Source organism: Mustela erminea, chromosome 4, assembly GCF_009829155.1.
Source record: "Mustela erminea isolate mMusErm1 chromosome 4, mMusErm1.Pri, whole genome shotgun sequence".
Lineage (NCBI taxonomy): Eukaryota > Metazoa > Chordata > Mammalia > Carnivora > Mustelidae > Mustela > Mustela erminea.
In genome coordinates, this window is record NC_045617.1 from 73054556 (window position 1) to 73076677 (window position 22122).

Genomic DNA, 22122 nt, shown 5'->3' on the forward strand with positions numbered 1-22122 from the left:
TCATTGATCTATGTATCTATTTTTATGCCAGTATGATATTGTTTTAATTATTACTGCTTTGTAATATAACTTGAAGTCTGGAATTGTAATACCTACAGTTTTGCTTTTCTTTTTCAAGACTGCTTTGGCTATTTCAGGTCTTTTATTGTTCCATACAAATTTTAGGATTGTTTGTTCTAGTTCTGTGATAAATGCACATTGGTATTTTGATAGGGATTGCATTAAATGTGTAGATTGCTTTGGGTAGTATAGACATTTTAACAATAATTGTTCTTCCAACCCATGAGCATGGAACATCTTTCCTTCTTTTCTGCATCATCTTGAATTTCTTTTATCAGCATTTGATAATTTTCAGAGTATAGGTCTTTCACTTCTTTGGTTACCTTTCTTTCTCCTCAATTACAGTATTGTGATCATTTTGATGATGTATGTGTAAAATGTGAATAATAAAATTTACACGTCTGTATGCAGTCTTTTGAGGTCCTTTGAGGCCTTTCTCACGTGTGGCCATATATATTGCTTTTTATCCTTTCAGCTAAGCACATATAAACACCACTGTCCTGTGAATTCCCTTTTCTACCTCTTAAACATCTGGTTAGTGGGGACTCAAGGATTCCAGTGAGTCAATGCATGTAACTTTGTACATAACATAGGTATATTACTGTATACAACAACAATCTGGTGCTACTATTTTGTCCTTGGCATTCTTAGGTGTTGCCTGATTCCTCTCCTCTGTCATAGCACAGTTGTATTATGTTCTATGAATAGTGAGATTTCAGTTAGGGGTATTGCCTATGGCTTTTATCCTGTCATCCAATGTGAAAAATGTGTACGTATTTCATACTTGACTCTTACCACTTACCTCTCAACAGATCATCGAGCTTAACTTTAACAAAATAAATAGTGTTTTTGTGTGAATGGGAAAAAGATTTATGACTGTTACTGAATGTTACTTTTTATCTCTTGGATATTCCCAGGAAGAGGGAACCATAGGATTTGGAATTGGGGATGTAGCAATTAACAACTAGGACACATCCAAGCTTTTACAAAACAGACTGATTATTTACCCTGTGTTGGGCTATTACTTTCAGAGAATTAGTAGGCAAAGTTCACTCTAAGATTCCTTATCTCAGAGATGGAGGGAATATTTTTGGTTGGAACTAGGAAAGCAAGGCAGGCTAGATATTAGCCTATGAAAATGATTGTAAAATCTTCATGATGATCTTATGTTTTATATTTTAAAGAATATTGTCGGGGTGCTTGGCTGGCTCAGTTGGTGGAGCATGTAGCTCTTGATCTCTGAGTCATAAGTTCAAGCCCCACATTGGACAGGAAGTCTTCTTAAAAAAATTGTTTAAGAATAAAAATAATTTTAAAATAATGTGATATACAGTTAGAAATTTTAATTTTTAAAATTACTCCCTATTTGGGTGGGAATTGATGAGATTTTAAAAAAGGTAGAAAAAAATCTGATGAGCGTAAATTATGCACAATGAATCAGGAAATTACTCTTGTTCTTACACTGGAGGCTCTGGAAAGGCTGATAAATGCAAAGGGAGAACGGGTAATGAGATCCATATACATATCTTGTGAACGAGAACAAACATGTTTTCCTGAGCAATGTCCTTGTGAGTTATGTGCAGGATGGGGAGACAGCCTAGTATGGTGGCAAGAACATAAAACTTGGATGCCAAAGGTCTGATTTTAGATCCTAGAGCCATGGCAATGAAAATCGTGACCATTTTTAGATCCTTCAGTGATAACATTTGTTATATTGTCCTTAAAAGATCATTGTCAGGATAAATGATGCATGAAAAAAATTTTCAATCTTGTGAATTTCCATCCAAATTTCAGTTGTTACTACTATTAAATTGGCAGATCATTAAGAATTCGTTAAAATTATAATGTTTTCAAAAACTTAAGATTCAGAGATAAGATCATAAAGACTAAATTCACTCATCAGTTAATTTTCAATAGATCAATTAATTGCATTTCCTTATAACTTTTGTTTCTCAAATGCATGTTCTTTATGAATTTCTCCTACTTTAAAAGTAATAATATCCATTTTAATAGGTGATAATCAAATTTGGAAATTGCAATATATTTTCTTTCTGCTTTGTAGTTTACTTTATGAAGGTTACATATTGCCTTATTTTATAATCACCCTATGATGCCTCAGCTCCTGAATTGTGTTTTGGGGGAGGGGGGATGAACAGTAAATTATATTTTCTCCAGTGTAAAACTACTGTACTCTTCGTGAAAAGATGGAGGAAAAATTGATGAAATATAAAGCTGATCAAGCTTATGGTACTTTAGTTTATTGTGAAATTGAAGTTTCAATACTGTATCATATGTGTGTGTGTGTGTGTGTATATATGTGTGTGTGTATACACACACACACGCACACACACACACACACACACACATATATATATATATATATATATATATATATATATATATATATGAACATGCCTTAGTTTGTATAGTATCAAATGGCTGTTTAGAAGGATAAACTCTGGATTGGTGGCAATAGTAGAAGAAGAAATAAGTTAATCAAAGATATTGTCCTATGTCGACCACTTAGTATGTTAAACTGTATACTTAATCATCTTCTAAGGAAAAACACACAGGTTCATAGATAGATTTTTCTTGCAATAGAGACATCCAACAAGACAGCTCTGAAGTATTTGATTAACTTGAAATAAATGGTGGCCCTTAGGATTTCAGGTTTTTCTGCTTTGTAAAATTTAGGTCTGTTATTACCTTAGGTGAACACAATTCCACAAGAAAGAAGATGCTGAATTAATTCTTCTATGACTTATGTCATCAATATATCTAGAAAAAGAATAAAACTATGTGTCTCTACCATTTATGAGATTCTAGGTAGCTTTTATAAAAAAACATTTCACAAAAACTGATCAATTTTATATACCCTGATAATGAGTGTAGGCTCTTAGAAACAAATCTTCACATACAGACAAATGAGATAAAACATAGGTATGCACATGCACACATACACACAAATTCATTTATTAGCAGAGTTCAAGAATATTCTCTTATTGGATTTTCCCTGATACAAGATCTAATAAAATAAGAAGCTCCCTCAAAGTAAATATTTCTTTGCTTCACTGTCTTCAAACACACCATACAGTGAGTGAACCCTAGTCAAATTTCTAAAGCTTTTCAGGACATATTGCATATACTACCTTACTTTTTGCCAGGATTGCATCACTGGACTTTTTCAGGATGTTTATGTCTAAAAATAACCCAAATCCTTTTTTTGTTTCGGCAAAGATTAGCTACAAAAATAACTGATCATTTGTGTAGTAACCCATAATAGACATGAGACAATATAATCTGTTAATAATGATTTAATATGTAGATGAATTTAATTGGAATATATTTGTTGAGTAAACTAATAAATGATTTTTCAAGCTATATTGAATTCTAGTAAGATTGTCTCATTGTCTAATGAGTATCTAGCAAGATAATCTATCTTCTTAATTCTTGCTAGTATATAATACTGTCATTCATTTACTTTTGTGTTAAGAGAGCAATTACCTACTTTTCTTCTTTGTTCTTATTTTCTCTGGAATTTATTAAAACCTCTTCAATAAAGTCATTTCTGAAAATGCTACAAAGCAGATGTGCCCATAAAATAAACATAATTGAAAGAGGAGAATTAAACATGCAAGCCTCAAAAGCTATATCTTAAACAGTAAAAATTAACACTGTATCAGTGATTATCCCAATAGTATTAGAAGAAAAAATTTCCAATAGTGAAACTATGGCAAAGTTAGAGAAGCAATGAAAGGAATGATATACCCCCAAGAGTATTCAATCAAGGGCAGCTGCCTAAACTGACATTTTTTAAAGGAGAGTTACATGGAGCACCAATATATCATGGTATATTATCATTTATTAATGGATGATTCCCCAAGAGTTTACAACTAAATTTTCAAAATCCTACATGTTATATTCTCTTCTTAGGAGTTGCAAGGCATCTAGAGTTTCTGAGAAGTATTTAATTGGAAATATGTAGGTAAATACATATAACATAAAATTTACTTTTAAAAATGTACAATTCAATGTCATTAAGTACATTCACAAGGTTGTATAATCATCACCACGGTCTCCTTCCAAGTATATAACTCTGTGATTGTTAATTTGACCATGAAACAGTTTTCTTCTGGAATATCTTTTAGTTTTTGTATGTCGAGAAAATATACTTAGGGAAACGATGATCTAATCCAGTCCTCTCAATTTAAACATTGAAAATAGAAAATGTGATTTTAAGAGATTAAATGTCTTGCTGAAGATTACACAGGTCATTGGGATACAGTCAGTCAGTACTTCCAAGAACAGGACTTTTCTATTTCAAGGTATTTTCCCCTCGTTTCCATTGGTGCTGCCTGGATCCAATGACCCAGTAACCTACAAATAATACATTACAATTTGACCTGAAAAAATCAGGACTAAAACAAATACATTACTTTTTAAGAGCTACATTGTACTTGTTTTATAACTCTCTCACTGTGGATTTCTTATGAGAACTTTCATTGTAAGAACTCTCTTTAATTTACATAATTCTTTTGTTCTTAGGTCTTTTTAAGATTGTGGCTGATAAAACTCCATACCTTACTATGGAAGAAATAACAAGGACCATTCACATTGGATCAAGTAGACTAGGGCATCCTTGCTTCTATCATCAGAAGGATCTAAAGCTAGACAATCTCATTGTAAAACATGGTGAGCAAATCATGCTCAACTCAGTTGAAGAGATCAGTGGAGAAGTCATGGTCAACTGTGGAGTGGTAAGGAATCAGCAGAATCACTCATTTACTTTGCCTTTGTCACAAGAAGGAGAATTCTATGAGTGTGAAGATGAACATATTTATACCCTAAAGGAGATTGTTGAATGGAAGATCCCAAAGAACAGAACACGAACTGTGAAGCTTACTGGTTTTTCAAATAAGTGGGACTTAACAAATCCATTCCCTAAAGGTTTTTATGGTGCTCTGGTTCTCAAGCCTGTTTATGAGATTCAAGGTGTGATGAAATGTAAGTATCCACTGAGAATGATGCTCTATGAGGGTGAGCACTGTGGGGTTTGGAAAGGAGGAAGGCTTTAGTTTGAAGAATGTGACCCTGTCCCCAACTTGTCCTGTAAGACCGCTGAGAGTTAGATTCTCATCTGTAAATAAGCAAACCGTGTATTTCATGCAAAGGTCAAATTGAATATATATATATATATATATATATATATATATATATATATATATAGTAAATTGTGTGGTGCTATCAAAATGTAAATACAGTAACTGACAGGTGCAGACAGGTTAAACTACTAATTCATTTCTTTCACTGCCAGTTAAACATGGTCAGAAAAGAGCTACTTTTAAAGATAGAGTGTATTTGGCTAGAAAGAGCCTTTCTTGTATGAAGGTGGTCAGCAAAGTGATAAGGATGCAAAGTTTCCTTAATATGTCCCTTACTGCTATTTTTGTAATAGCTTCCCCCCTCCCCCCCCAGCTACCCACCACTGGTCATAAATCTTACTAGCTAAGAGTCCCTCTGGCTCAAGGGAAAATGATGTGACAAATTAATTCACACATAAGTGTATTTTAATATATAATATTTATAGGATTATTTGTATTTAAAAATAGGAATAGCTAGAGAGATCATTGTAACCCCAAAGGAATTAATACTTTGAATTTTCAAGATCATGGCACTAAGTGGGCAACCATGGAGCAAAGAGTTCTGTAGGTAGTCAGAAGTCCTGGATTCTGACTCTGGGTCAGTAATTTAATAGTTGATGACTTCGAGTGAGCCATTTAAACTGTGACTTTGCAGAGGGGATGATGATATCTCTTTTGCCTACCTCTTAGAATAGTTTTAAGAATGGAATAAGATTGTATTAAGGTATTGTGTATAACACTTGAGGGAAAAAAAGCAGTATGTAAAAATGTTTAGTCAAAGGTTATTCCTTGGATATCTCAAATTCTAATTATCTCTGCTCCTATAAATATTGTTGGTTGTTGGTCACTTACATAAATATGAAAAAACTGTTGTGAATCTTTGGGTCGTTTTAGAACTACATGTTAAATTTTGTTACATGTAAGTGATTTAGCCAGAAATTAATTAATTCATCTGAATTAAAGGTACAAGGAAGGAATTCCATTCAAGTAGTGATTATATTTTAATACTGCAAAAAATTGAGGCCACAGCATGATCATTTTTTAATATGACAAAAAATGGATGTCACAGCAAATTTTAGACCTCACATTAATGTTTTGTTAGCTGTCCCAAGATGTGTAATTGAAATTGATAATTGAGTTTTCCTCACTTTTCATAAAAAATGTATATAACATTTTCTCATTTTAAAATTTGTTAATTTTTAAAAACCATTGGCATCTCCTATCAAACAGCTGCAAATGTAGGCCAACTCAGAACCTAAGCATGTGAATAAGGTAGCTATTGCATTTTATGAATTTAGATTAGAGATCAACAAAGCCTTCTCTGAGGAAAAGGCATTTAAACTAAGACCTGGAAGATGAGTAGGAGGCAAAGAAAGAGGAGACAACATTGAAGGAAGTAATAGCAATTTCTAGGAGAGCAAGTAAGCAAGATATTGGAGCTTCAGTATAGCTGGTGTGAGAAAAGAGAGGATAGGTTGAGACAAATATCAAAACATGCAACTGGGTAGTGGAATCAGTCATGGAGAGTCTTGACATACATGTTAAGGGATCCAAAGGGCAAATTAATAAAGGGTTTCAGTGGAAGGGACAGGACAGAGGAATATAAGGAGGCCATTAGGTGTATGGCAGGGTATTGAGGGGTTAGCACAATAGTGATATCAGCAGGACACTTGTTCCTAATTGGTATTTAAGAAGTACAACCAACAAGATTTGGAGGTCTGTTGGAAGGAGGAAAGAAGTCAACCTGATCCGTAGGCTGCTGACTTGATCTACTAGTTGGATGGTGATACAGTTTACTAAATATAAACATTGACAAATGAACAGGACATATTAACACAACTGTTTAGATGGACTTAGGTATGGTTTCATGCTAACCAAGGCCCCAGAAGAAGGCCTTTGGTTAAGCTAGCATCCTTTTCAAAATATTTTAGTCTAATTTCCATTCTTTAATGGTATTTAAATCAAATTTTGATTTCTTTTGGATCTTTACTTTTTTAGGGGTTATTTTAGACATTAGTTCTTTTTGTATAGCAATTTCAGGACAGATGCTGTTATGGTACTGCTTTGCATGTGTACTGACTACAGAATATTCTCTGGAAATAGAGGACAGGTGTCCCAACACAAAAAATCCAATTTTAAAAATTACTGTTGTAGGCATTTTTCTTCTAAATATAAAATGTAGACTATTTTTTTAAAAATCAATTGTGGTCTTGTTTTACATTATTCTATCTTATATTAAAGATTCAAACTTGCCTTGAAGTCAACAGCATATTGCTTGCTAAGTTACTTTCCGATGGCCTGGAGTTCAGACATATTTGAAAACCCTCTTGTCTCAAGTCCTCCCTTTCTCAAGTGACAAGAAAAAGAATAGGTCTGAGGCAGGGATAGAAAATTTTAGAGAAACCTTAGGGGTAAAAGCAAGATGAAAAAGACTGAGAACTATGGGAAGCTTTGAAATATTGATTTGCTGAAAAGAGAACATAGTAAGTAAATAAAGAAAAGAAGGAATATAACATATTCTACTCCTGGTGTTAGGTGTTTAATATGTTATTGATGTGAAAATTTAGGCATCATAAAAAAGTAGCAGGGCATGTTTACATGAAATATTAGTTCCTGGAAACTCTTGGTCATAATTCCCATTATAGGCCTGAAGTCCCTCTTGACTCTCACTATACATTTCATGATTTGTAAGACATTCTGTCTCTTTGGAAAATAGATATAAATAACCACCCAGGACCTTTAACTACTAGTCTCATGTAAGTCATAGTAAGATCTGTTTGTGTCTTTCATTGGAAGATAAAATTCATGTTAATGTGGCAAATGGAATACATAATATTTACAAATGAAAAACTGACTCATCTATTTAAAGTTGTCACTAAAAATCAGAAATCTTGCTTGTTAAAACTTCTTAATCGTCTTATGTTTTGATGTACAGATTGATAATTACTTTTCTCCTGATGAAAATTTCAAGAATCGAAAAAGCTGCATTTCGTTTTAGGTAAAAACGTCACTGCCTTCCAAAATTTAAGGGTACAGTTTTTGCTTAGATATATGACATAGCAACTCATTTATAAACTGAAGGTTGGAATCACACAAACAGAAAGGTGGTATCAGAAAAGCAGTATCTGAATTTTGAATAATATGTGATAAATAAATAGCAAAACCCCCCACAAAAACCAAAAAAACCACAACAAAAAAACATTGGTTGTTTAGTATTCTGAGATGACTTCTTAATTTTTTTTAAGATTTTATTTGTTTATTTGACAGAGAGAGATCATAAGTAGGCAGAGAGGCAGACGGGTGGGGGGGGGGGGAGCAGGCTCCCCGCCGAGCAGAGAGCCCCAATGTGGGGCTCGATCCCAGGACTTTGAGATCACGATCTGAGCCGAAGGCAGAGGCTTAACCCACTGAGTTACCCAGGTGCCCTCCTGAGATGACTTCTTTCTTTCATTTTATTTTAAAAAATAATCTCAATATTTATCAAAGTCAAAAAAGTCAAATAGTGGTAAAAGGATTTATAACAAAGTGATCCCTTGACCATTCCCAAATTTTCCCCACGTTCTGCTACTTTGAGGCAACTGCTTTAAATATTTTGTTTCTGCGTTTTTGTATTTACATTTGAATTTCCAAATAAGGTAAAGGTAGTGCAATTTTTCAAGGCATTGACTTTATATAGGATTTGAAGAACACTCATCCCCTTCATGAAGACTCCACCCTAGCAACTTCATCAAATTCTAGTCACCTCCCAAAGACCCCACCTCTTAATACCATCGCACTGGGGAGTAGGGTTTCTTTTTCTTTTTTCCTGGGGGCGGGGTAGGGGTTGGGGGAGTAGGGTTTCAATATGTTTATACTGAGGGATGAAAACATTTAATCCATGATAGGGTTGTCTTGGGACTTCCCTTTAAAACCATCTGGGTGGTCCTGTTCTTTCACTGTTATGGCAGTTTTTAGTCTGGAAACTCAGATATTTCATTTCTTAGATAATTTCTTTGATAGTGTCCTTTCAACTTTTTTTTTTCTCTTTTCTCTTTCTGTAACTTCTGATCTTTTGTTGAAGTTCCCATTCTGATCTAGGACTATTTTCTTCCCTATTTTACATCTTTCTTGTCTTTGGTTTACCTTCAGGGAAAATTTCTTAACTACATTTCCAACTGTTTTAATGGATTTTTAATTTCAGCTATCATATTTTTAATTTCTAAGAGTTATTTCTTACATCATTTTTTAAATGTTACTGTGTTCTTGTTTTAAGAATATAATATCTTATCTCTCTGAGACAATTTTACAGTTTCTTAAAGTTTGCTTTGTTCCTGGCATTTTATCTGCCTGTTTGGGACGTCTGGATGGCTCAGTGGGTTAAGTGTCCCACTCTTAAATTTCAGCTCAGGTCATGATCTCAGCGTCGTCAGAGCCTTGAGTCAGGGTCCATGCTTGGCATAGAGCCCACTTAAGATTCTCTCTCTCCCTCCCCCTAAAAGGAAAAAAAGAAGTTTTGCTCTGTGTCACTTATTAACTCTTTTTCTCAATGCCTGGTGCTTATTGGCCATTTGTTCATATTTATATGTGGGACACTATTTTTTTTTTTAAATTTACAAGTGAGGCATGTTTACATAATAGCCCTTTGTTTCTGAATTTTAGGTTTCATTTTGCCAGCTTTTGTCCTCAGAGCATTCGCTAAGTTCAGGCTCTAAGCCTTTCCTCTAGGACTTGCTCAGTTTCATCAGAGAAGAATCTTTCTGATACCTTGTGGGCCTTCTGAAACTTCTGTAGCGGAGTGGGGAAGTTGCTGAGGGTTTCACCATTTCCCCATAGGGTTAGACTTAACTCCTTTGCTCTCAGTCCCCCTGTTACTTCCCTGATTGCCTGTGCCTAGCTTCCAGATTCTGTGACTCTGCATCAACTGCTTCCTGCAAAGACAGAGGTCATAGGCATGACCATTTGTCTTCCCCAGAATAAAGTTGGAGACCTGGAGTTAACCACGCTTCAGACATTCAGATAGCCCCTTTGCCCCCTAGATTCTCATTCACAGGTCATAGGAGCCTTATGTCTCCAATTTATGAGCCTTTTTGAAATCTCATGGGACAAGTTTTCCATTGTACTACGGCTTCTTAGGAACATAGGCTTTCCTTTTTCTTTTCTGCCATATTTTTGACCCTTCTGCCATTTGTGCTCTACCTTCATTCCAGGTAAGGGTTGTAGATGTCTTTTAGATTTACTGAATCTTATTCTCTTTTTTTCTTTCTCTTTCTTCTTTTTGCCCTTATGCTAAATTTGAGAGAAAAAAGGGTTGGGGGGGTGCGTGGGTGGCTCCGTCGTTAGGCGTCTGCCTTCGGCTGGGGTCATGGTCCTGGGGTCCTATGATCGAGCCCCACATCGGGCTCTCTGCAGGACAAGAAGCCTGCTTCCCCTCTCCCACTCTACCTGCTTGTGTTCCCTCTTTCACTGTGTCTCTCTCCGTCAAGCAAATAAATTAAAAATCTTAAAAAAAAAAAAAAGAGGGGTTGGAAAGACACATATTTCACCTATAAACTCACGACTTACTTAAACTAGTCCCAGCCCAAAACCTTTCCTGGACCTACAATAATCTTGAGAGAACTGGTTGCTAATTTTGTTAAAAGAGAAGTACAATTTATAAACAATATTTTTATTAAAAGATAATTTTCAGTAATTTATTAGCATATCAGAGTGAGTTTCTTACATATTTATTTTTATATTCTCAATGCATGAGATAAGTAAATGTTCAATATTGAATAAATTGAATACATGAGGGGCGCCTGGGTGGCTCAGTGGGTTAAGGCCTCTGCCTTCAGCCCAGATCATGATCTTGGGGTCCTAGGATCAAACCCTGCATGGAGCTCTGGGCTCAGCAGGGAGCCTGCTTCCCTCTTTCTCTCTGCCTACTTGTGATCTCTCTTTCTCTGTCAAATAAATAAAAATCTTTAAAAAAATCGAATACATGAATTAATGAAGCAACTAAAATATCTGTTTTTGTATGCGCACATACTGCATAGTACAAAGTTCCTATTTAGGTAACAAGAAAAGTTTTCTGCCTCACCATATTCAGATATGATTTATTATGATAACATATTTATGAATTTAATAGCTAAGGAGAAAGAACATTCACTTCAGGGCACCAAAGTTGTATTGTTTATATTTGTATAACAGGTTCAATTTTTATTAGTGATGCTTTTCTTAATGTGCCTATGAAAATATTGTGACTTAACATGATATTTAGAACCAATGAATACTTTAGTCCACTTCCTTTTCATTTTCTTCCTTTAGGCAAGTAATCTAATTGCTAGTAGAAATATCAAACAGCAAGCAGTATAATGTACAATTTATGTGTGCATTTATTTATTCTTATACTGCCAACTGTAAATATTTATTCTTATTCTACCAACTGTAAATATTTTACCAGTGTTCTCCAGAAAAACAGAAAATATTTATTACATTATATATGATTATATTGTATAATATAAACAAAATTACATATTAATTAATTTTAAGGACTTGACATATAATTATGGGGGCTATTAAGTTCAACGTTCATAGGACAGATTGGCAGGCTGTAAACTCAGGCAGAAGTTGATGCTCTAATTTGAGGCAACATTTTTTCTTCTCTGGGAAACTCCAATATTTGCTCTTAAAGCCTTCAAATGATTAGATGAGACTCACCTATGTTATCAAGGGTAACATCATTCACCCAAAGTCAACTGACTCAGATGTTAACCACATCTGCAAAATACCTTTGCAGAAACACCTAGAATAGTGTTTGATTAAGTGACTGGGTACTAAAGCCCAGTCAAGTTGATAGATAATAACCATCACAAACATCAGTGGAGAACCTTGTCGACGTGTGTCATCCAGGATAAGAAAATGGGTAGTCACGTCTCATAGCTTTTATAAATTAAATAAAAATATGAAAGGAAAACTATTATAAATAAGCCCATAGTAAATATAAGTATATTCATTTTAAATGACTCTTAATTTCTGAGTGAAGATCGTGATTTTTTTTTTCTGCTACAAATGTTAGAGAGCAACCCAAAAGGCACTTTCTCTATTCATAAATACAAACAACAATAGAACCAGGGAAAAACTATCTAAGAAAACGAAATTGCTGGTATATTCTCTTAAGTTGAAATGAAGCTGAATAAATGGGAAAAAAAGATAATTCACAGAATATTCATAAAGAAAATTGAGACCAAATGGATGAACTATAAAGAAAATTTTAATTTAAAAGCATAGAATAATGCAAATACACCTAATAATCACTATAAAGAGCATAATGTGATACAAAAATATAAACAAAATGATTCACTGAGCAATCAGATATGAAAACACTTTTAAGAAAAATATAAGTATAATCTTGGAAAGTAAATGACAAAGAAATCAAACTTAGAGAGTGAAAATTTCCAACAAATAAAAGAATTATTATTATTAGATAATAATGTCGGAGGAACTAGCAGTTGAGAGAAACTGCAGGGCTGGAATTGACAAAACTTGTTTTAAAAAAAATATATGTAGAAACAATAACTCTTAGGGCTTTTTGACTAGGCCTGAGAATTAAATTTACTTAGACAGATTAAATAGAGAAAAGCAGATAGATTTACATGTTTTATGTGAAAGGGGAGCCCTCAAAAGGGAGTGAAGGCAAAATCGAAAAGGCAAAATCGACATGCTTTTATATTGGTTTGAATGAAAGAGGCAACTGTGGAGAAGTAACTAGACTAAGTATTGTGGGGAGACTAAAAGAAGATAAGAGTTAGTTTAACAAGGTCTGTTTGGACAGAATTCACTTGGCTTTAATTCCCTGTGGAAGGATGTTTCTTCTCTCTTGGTATAAGGAAGGCATTTTTCACATCGGAGTTTTGTCTCCTGTTTTCAGGAAGAAAAGGAGAGATTATAATATCCTTCTTGCACCTGCTGTTTTATAAAGTGCCTTTAACTCAAAATAATCTTGATGCCAAAGTAATTTATTTTGGGCTGTCATATTCTGCTATCCTTCACTTTTAAAGGATAATTTTGCTGGAGATAGAATATTAAGTTGGTGGGTTTCTTTTCTTTAAACACTTTAAGTATGCCACTTACTCTCTTCTTGCTTGAATGCTTTCTGAAGAGAAGTACAATCTAGTTTCTATCCTTCTTCTTCTAGAGTTAAGATTTTCTTTTCTTACGGCTTCTTCAGGTTTTCTCCTTTTTTTTTTTTTAAATTTTCTATGGTTTGAATATGATATGCCTAGGTATAGGGTTTCTGGTATTTATCATGCTTGCTGTTCTCGAGCTTCCTCAAATTTGGAAAATTCTCCACCATTATTACTTCAGATATTGTTTCTGTTCCTTTCTCTCTTGTTTTCCTTTTGGCATCACTGTGGTGTGCATGTTCTACCTTTTGTAGTTTCCGCACAGTGCTTAGATACTCTGTTCCTTTTTTTTCCCCCCCCATTCTTTTTCTTTTAATTTTCAGTTAGGGAATTTTCTATTGATATATCTTGGTGTATCTTTAAGTTCACTGATTTCTTTCCTTAGCCATGTCTAGTCTAGTGATGAACCCATCAAAGTCATTCTCCATATCTGTTAGTATGTTTTTTAATACCGAGCATTTCCTTTCAATTCTTTACAAAAGTTTCCATCTTTCTGTTTACATTACACCATCTTTTCTGCCATTTTCTTCCATTAGAGCTCTTAGCATATTAATCATATTCTGAATTCCCAGTCTGAAAATTCCAAAATCTCTGCATATCTGAGTTTGGCTTTGTCTCTTCAGACACCACTGTTTTTCTTTTTCTTTTACTAGACTTTGTAATTTTTTGTTTAAAGCAGACACAATGTATCAGATAAAAGAAACTGATGCAAATAAGCCTTTAATATGAGGTTTTATGTTTATCTAGCTGTGAGTTAGTCAGTGTTTACTGTTTTCTGTATCTATAGATGTTAGAGGCTAAAATTTTATTCAGAGTCCTTGTTTTTTGTCTCCCTGTTGTTTTTCCCTACAGACCACTTTTTTTTTTTAAGTTTTTATTTATTTATATGACAGACGAGATCACAAGCAGGCAGAGGAGCAAGCAGAGAGAGAGGGGGGAAGCAGGCTTCCTCCTGAGCAAAGAGCCCGATGCCGGGCTTGATCCCAGGACCCTGAGATCATGGCCTGAGCTGAAGGCAGAGTCTTAACCCACTGAACAACCCAGGAACCCCTAGAGACCACTTCTTAAACAGAAATATAAATGCTTCAGTTATAATCCCCTGTTATTATACAGGAGTCTTGTTGATATGGTTAGTAAGGTATAGGGGAAGAGATGCATTCTATAATCCTGTATTTAGGTCTGAGTCTTTTCATGGCGCTGTGCCCTATGACTTTCACAAGTGCTTCTCAGCTTTCTTCCCCATGCTTCCTTAGATGAAATAGAATATGGCAAGTGGGGGCTGGAGGTGGGTATTTCCCTTGCCCATGTGGAAAGATAGAAGAGATAATTGGGTATTTCCCTTCCCCTACATCAGTTCAACTCTGGTAAAACCCAAGTTGGTTAGGCTGTGGTAAAATAGTTTTCCTTGAGGGCAGACCTTTTTTTAAGGAAAACTGAATGCTGTGACTTTTTCTATTATTCTGCTAGAAGCATGAAGGGATTTTTCTCTGATCTTCACCCTGAGAACCTGGTGGGTCTCTTGGGAATAAATATGAAAGTGGGGGTGGGAATCCCCCTAAACATGGACCCCAGAAGTTTTATCTCTTAAACTTGTCTAGGCTTTGTCTCCAGCAAGTAGTCAATTACTCTTAAAGTGTTCTTACTAGTTGTTGAATCCAGTGGAGGCTTCTGCTGCCAATAAGCAGTAAGTGTGTATTAACCTATTTCTCTCATTTTGGGAGCGATGGTTTGCCCTGTAATCTCAATTCTCTGATGGATCAAAGACGAGTTGTTGATTTTCAATGCATGTACTATTGTTCCTTATTGAATCTTCTACTAAGGCACATTCATTGTTATTATTTTTATACCTTAAAATACTAGATTATAAAAAATAAAAAAAATACTAGATTATTGTTCTACAGAAATTAAATAGTAAAAGTAAAAATACTTATTGCACAGAAAAAGCCATTGAATAAGATAAACTACAACCTGCAGGGGCATGTTTTAACTGATATATATATAATACCTTCTATGACGTATAGCCAGGAGTATTAGTGGTACAAAATTTTTTCCCCAAGGAAATTTTATGTGGAACTCTACTTATTTAACAGATCACATCCTTTAATGCTCAGCCAAGGATATTGTTCTGACAATAGTTTTTCATTTATTCAATTCATTTATTGAGTACCTACTATATACCAGGCACTATTTGAGATGCTGGGATATGTTGGTCAACAAAATAACCATAGATTCTTATACCCACAATACCTGTAGTGCCCAAATATAGTTTGGACTTAGGTTACATTAGGGTCCCTATGTTCTGATGGATCAGTTCAGAGCCTGCAGAAAGTCCTTAATGACATCTGTTCTACCAATGTTTCACTATTCCCTCAACTTGAGAAATGGCATGAGACTATGATGCTTACCTAATGCTAGTGCTACAATTTTTAGACCTCATTAATTTATATCCAACTTGCTGAGATCTTAGAGTTTTTAAAATTACCTTCAGATTCAGGGAAGCCTGTGGCAATAATCTTTTTTTTTTAAAGAATTTATTTATTTGACAGAGAGTGAGAGAAGGAGAGAGAGCACAAGTTTGGGGAGCAGCAGAGGGAGAGGGCAAGCAGGCTCCCTGCCAAGCAGGGAGCCCGATGCGGGACTCGATCCCAGGATCCTGAGATCATGACCTGAGCCGAAGGCAGAGGCTTAACCCACTGAGCCACGCAGGTGCCCCCTGTGGCAATAATCTTAAAACTTTGAGTATGTGGAGGACCTGGGTTGCTTAGTTGGTTAAGTGTCTGCCTTTGGTCATAATCCCAGCGTCCTGGGATCAAATCCTGCACAGGGAAGCCTGCTTCTCCCTCTGCTGCTCCCCTACTTGTGCTCTCTCTCCCTCTCTCTCTCTCTGTGTCAAATAAACAAATAAAATATTTTTTAAAAAGTTTGGGTATGCTAAACTTTTTACAATGAATTGATGAAGGTAAGAAGTGTTCTTTGATTCTTCTTTTTATTTTTTTTAATGAAGCATTTTTATAGATTTTCATCCTATAGACAACCATTGATTTTTTTTTCCCTTTTTTCTGTTCTCTATTCAAGAATATAAAATAATGCTTTTTCATGTTATGCCTTCAGGAACTCTGTTACACAGCATGTGCAAATAATATAACACTACTTATAAAGTTATAGTTTCCAGATGCTGCATAAAGTTTAAAATATAAAACATAATAATATAGGTAATGCTTTTAAAGAGGAAATTCTGTTTTCAAAATCTTCCAAATTATTTGTTTTCAAAAGCATGCAAGGAAGAAAGTGTATTGATAGAAATGTGGCTGGAGATATTGGGAAACAACAGTGGATTGTGAAAACGCTATAAAACATTGCATGGTAGGAAACTGTCAGGACAATATAAACCATTATACAACTCTGTTAATAGTAACTTTATTTCTAATTCAAGACCATTCTAACAATCTAGGTGAGAGAGTGCATGGAGAGCAGATAAATAATTTTAGGGCAATATTTTAAGTGTCTCTCTCGTCTCCAACAAAGACTTCCTAGGTTAGTGGGTGCTTAGAAAGAATTTGAGGTTTATTAGTCCTCAGTGCCGCATTAGGCAAAGAATACATTGGTAAGTACCCACCAGCTTACCTAAGGCTCCTGAATGGCTTCTTCGTGCTTCTCTGTGACTCTCCTTTTCTATCCAGGTTAATGGAACATCAGCAGAGAAAGAATAACTTCCACATTGGAAAAGCATGCATCTTGTTGTTGACTTCCATATGTTAGTCTTAAGTACGTTGTATCCCATGATCTTGCAGTGTTGTTCTGCAAGGGAACAGAATTTTGCATGAAGAATGTTTGTCTTGGGCCTTATGCAGGAAGGGTCTTATTCAAAGTACTGAAAATTTCTTTTAAGATAATTTCATATGTTATGGCTGGGGCTCAAGAGCATGATTTCGAATGATGTTATAAACCTTCTGAAAAAGATATATATACACACAGATATATACTTATAAATATGCACCTATATTTATCTATGTTATGTGAGACAAAACTATTTTAAAAACAGGAGAATGATTTACTCTAGAATCAGGAAAACAGTTATCCTTAGGTTATAGTGAGGCAGATGAAATTTTGATAAGCTTCATAGGGCTCTAAGGAAGGAACAAGTTAATATCTCTTTTGTAAGCTGAGCAGTGAGCTTATGGGAATTGATTTTACATATGATCTACTTCATTTTAAAATCTGAAAAAATGAAAGTCACACATAAGAAGTGTTACATCATGAGTGTCTGATTTTTTTTTCCAGTGGAATTTATCTATGATGCCAGTAAGGATTCTAATACCATCTCAGAGCAACACTTTGATGGACAAAATGTCATAATCTTTTTTTTTTCTTTCAGTCCGAAAGGATATAGTTCGCATCCTCCCCAGTTTAGATGTTGAAGTCAAAGACATTACTGACAGTTATGATGCCAACTGGTTTCTTCAGCTGTTATCTACACAAGATCTCTTTGAAATGACCAGTAAAGAGTTCCCCATAGTGGCTGAAGTCATAGAGGCACCTCAGGGAAACGAGCTGCCCAGAAGCACTTTACAGCCTGGGAAAACCATTGTGATCCACAAAAAGTACCAGGCATCGAGAATCTTAGCTTCAGAAATTCGAAGCAATTTTCCTAAAAGGCACTTCTTGATCCCCACTAGTTATAAAGGCAAATTCAAACGGCGACCTCGGGAGTTCCCAACTGCCTATGACCTTGAGATAGCAAAGAGTGAAAAGGAGCCTCTCCACGTGGTGGCCACCAAGGCCTTTCATCCCCCTCATCATGAGCTATCATCCGTATCTGTCGGGGACCAGTTTCTAGTGCATCACTCACAGACGACTGAAGTCCTTTGTGAGGGAATCAAAAAAGTGGTGAATGTTCTGGCCTGTGAAAAAATCCTCAAAAAATCGTATGAGGCAACACTTCTCCCTTTGTACATGGAAGGAGGTTTCGTAGAGGTGATTCACGATAAGAAACAGTACCAGATTTCTGAGCTCTATGCTCAGTTCCACTTGCCCTTCAACGTGAAGGTATCTGTGAGAGATCTTTCCATTGAAGAAGACATTTTGGCTGCTACACCAGGACTGCGGCTGGAGGAAGCTATCACAGACTCTTATCTACTCATAAGTGACTTTGCCAGCCCCAAGGAGTGCTGGGAAATTCCTGTCAGCCGCTTAAATATGACTGTCCAGCTAGTTGATAGTTTTTCTGGGGACACAGGATCAGTTCTAGTCAGGAGACTGGTTGAAGAGATCACCGAAGAACAGTATTACATGATGCGAAGATATGAAGGCTCTTTTTCCCACCCCCCACCTCGCCCTCCCAAACATCCCTCAGTGGAGGAAACAAAGCTAACCCCGTTCACCTTAGCAGAAAACAGGGCTGTGGGTCTGCTTAAGTCTCCCAAGGTAAGGCTATGATTTTGTATTTTTTCCTTTTTAGCATTTTTCTTGAGGCAGTTTATTTCAAGTCTCCTCCGAGTTTGTTTTTTGCTTACTTTTCTTTCTTTCATGCCATATTTGAAATGAGCCTTTCTGATGCACAGTAGATGAATGAACATCAACAGAGCATAAGCTGTTGCAGCATTTTGTATTTTGATGCTTAACCAGTAGATGTGACAAGAAGTTTGTATTGAATTAGAAATAGCAGGGATGACATTTGGATATGATGACCCAAACTGCCGTCTCAATGGGTCTTGGTAATTAGGAATGTTTGATAAGTTTCCTCAGAAGCAAATCTCTTTTATTTTGGAAGTGCTGTTCTTTTTTCTAGGTAGAGTTGTTTTAATACTTCATCCAGGAAATGAGCATACAATAAACTCCCTTCTTCGGGGGGGTTACCAGTAGCATGCATCTATAACACATGTCTTCATTTTGTTTTATGTGCAAAAAGATGTAAAAATATCTTGGCAGAACTGTGTGTGAGCATATGAGCATCTGCCCACATTCTGCCTATCTGAGGATTGTAATCTTTAACAGTTCTATTGAAAAACAAAATCAATAAAATTGCAGACAGTGTGAGATCATAACAGAATCAACAACTCCATAACCATTGGAAAGATTTGGGAAGGGAGGGGTTTCAGCTTCATTTCTACTTAAAGTCTTTGCTTCTTGAAAACTGCCTGCTGTGTGCCTGGAAAGCACTTGCCAGTACACCATGGAGTGTTAGGTCGTTTATCTGGCCGGCAGTGGTGCTGTGGTGTGTGGAAGGAGTGCATTCTGGCCTGGCAGATGTTGTTCGAGCAGCTTGGGGAAACAAAGCAATTAGTAAAACAAAGAGAGATGCTGTGTTTACTCTCTATACTCAGGAATGATAGCAGCCTCAGGCTTCAAGTATGTGGGTATGAAAATACTTTTAATTCTACATTTCAAAGAGTGCATTCTGAGGGTATGCTGGATAAATCTGGAAAGAATCTTCAAGCTCATCTTCAGAAGAAAGATAAAAGGAGCAGAAATTTCCTTTCCAGAAAAAACAATCTTGAAGGAGTCATTTAATTTTATTTTTATTTTTATTTTATTTTTTAAATTTCTTTTCAGCATAACAGTATTCATTGTTTTTGCACCACACCCAGTGCTCCATGCAATCTGTGCCCTCTCTAATACCCACCACCTGCTTCCCCCAACCTCCCACTCCCAGCCTCTTCAAAACCCTCAGATTGTTTTTCAGAGTCCATAGTCTCTCATGGTTCACCTCCCTTGAAGGAGTCATTTTAAATAAAAAAATTGTTCCCAAATAATGTTGATTAACAGGTTGCTATTAATGTGGAGTGTGTCTGACTTCTACTGTTTAATATATTTTTATTGCTGAATGGAATGATGTGAGAGATGGAATGCTGGTCTCATTTTTAGTGGTAGGTAGAATAATTCCCCGCCTCACTGCCTCCACACCTCCCCGCCGCAACACCTTCCCAAGATGTTCATGCCTAATCCTCCAGAACTGGTGACTATGTTACATTTGATGGCAAAATAGACTTGGTACATGTGCTCAAAATTAAGGACTTTGAGATGAGGAGATTATTCTGGATTAACCAGATAGGTCCACTTAGTCACAGATGCTTAAAAGAACCTTTCCCAGTTGAAGTCAGGGTCAGAGAGAGATATGACTCAGGAGAATGGTCACAGGGAGATAGTGTTGTGCCTTTGAAGATGAAGGAAGGGAGAATTGAGTCAGGGGATGCAGATAGTTTCTAGATGCTAGAAATTTTAAGAAAACATTCTCCCCTAAAGCCTCCAGAAAGGAACACAGCTCTGATGTGGTTTTGGAATATAGGTGAGGTATGGTGGAGTGAGGTCTGGAGATGATGACCAAGATTCAGCCAGTCTTTTGTTCCCTCATCAGCTCTGTCAACACCTTCATTTTAGCCAGTGAGACTTATATAGGATTTCTGACTTACAGAACTGTAAGATAATCAATTTGTATTGTTTAAGGCACCAAGTTTATGTTACAGCAGCAATAGAAAGCTAATATAAGACAGAAGTTAAGCATGAGGAATAAGTAAAAACTTTGCATAGAAAAATCTATATTTAAGTTAGAACATGGTGTTTTTTTTTGCAAAGTGGCTTTTCGTTTTCTTTTTCTTTTTAATGAATTTATTAGCTCATGTATCCATGGAGAACCTAAGGGTACAGCTAACTGTCCTAAGGACAGTTGGAAAGAGAATTTTGAATGTGGCCAAAGTGGATTTTGCTTTTCATCACAGAGTTACTTTCACAGACTAGTTTTACTCATACAAGGCACACTATGATGATGGTTCCAGCATTATATAGTCTCACCACTGAGAAGAATATCATCTCTTTGTTTGTTTTCATTTTAAAAAGAGGGGGACTTTGGAGAACTTGCCTGTATCCTGGTTCAGTCGATTCATTGGCTGTCCCAACTTACAGTCAAGACTGGTGGGGAAGGGAATGAGGACTGGTGTGTGTAGTATGTGAAGAACCGGAGATATCCATTACAGGCAGAAAGGAAGGAGTCAAAAATCCTAAACTACGAAGAAAGCATTCATAGAAAAAAATATGGGCTACAAGTTTTAAAAATGTAATTTCACAGAATGTCAGATGAAAATGATCCAAGTGTTTTATTAGGAGAGAAACTCACAAAACAATAAGTTACACCTAGGTTACTGACTTGGAGAAACCCTCGGACCCCCTCCTCAGTTTCTTCTTTATTCACACAGATGCCACAATCACAATACTTCTGACACCAGATATGTGAGTTTTCTGACACCAAACAGGTTGCTGACACCAAGTGGGTATCCTACAACTTAACTCAATTTGAAACTACTTACCTGGAGATAGTGACCGATGCCACATGTTAAGGGCTCAGTCCCTCAAGTCTGACCCCCACTTCAGATGCTAATTGCAAGTAGTAGGTCCTTGGGTTACCTACAACTTCTATCTGAGAAGGCTACAAATTGGAGTTCCCACAAACCCCTCCTCAGGTTCAGTGAGCTCCCTAACAAGGCTCAGCGAACTCAGGAATTGGGTTTACTAGTTTATTAAGGGATGTGATAAAGAATAGAGATAAATAGTCAGAGGAAGAGATATGCAGGGCAAGGTCTGGTAGGGTGTGGAACATAGGAGCTTCTGTCCTGTATAGTTGGGATACACTACCCTCCTGGTATATGGAAGTGTTTGCTAGCCTGGAAGCTCTCCAAATTCCACACTTTTGGGATTCTTGTGGAGGCTTCCTCACATAGGGATGATCAATTATTAACTCCATTTCCAGTCCCTCTTCCCTCTCTGAAGAATTCCAGAGTGGACAGTGG

At 36.1% G+C, this 22122-nt stretch overlaps 1 protein-coding gene across 3 annotated transcripts in view; it reads left to right on the top strand.

Annotated features, from left to right (window-relative positions):
* The window catches only part of THEMIS (thymocyte selection associated), a 189224-nt gene that overhangs the window by 83786 nt on the left and 83316 nt on the right, over positions 1-22122 (top strand). For all 3 annotated transcript variants that reach the window (XM_032339576.1, XM_032339577.1, XM_032339578.1), the window contains exons 3-4: positions 4606-5064; positions 17718-18766. In XM_032339576.1, the coding sequence (XP_032195467.1) occupies positions 4606-5064; positions 17718-18766 (1508 nt within the window). The remainder of the gene's footprint in view (positions 1-4605; positions 5065-17717; positions 18767-22122) is intronic.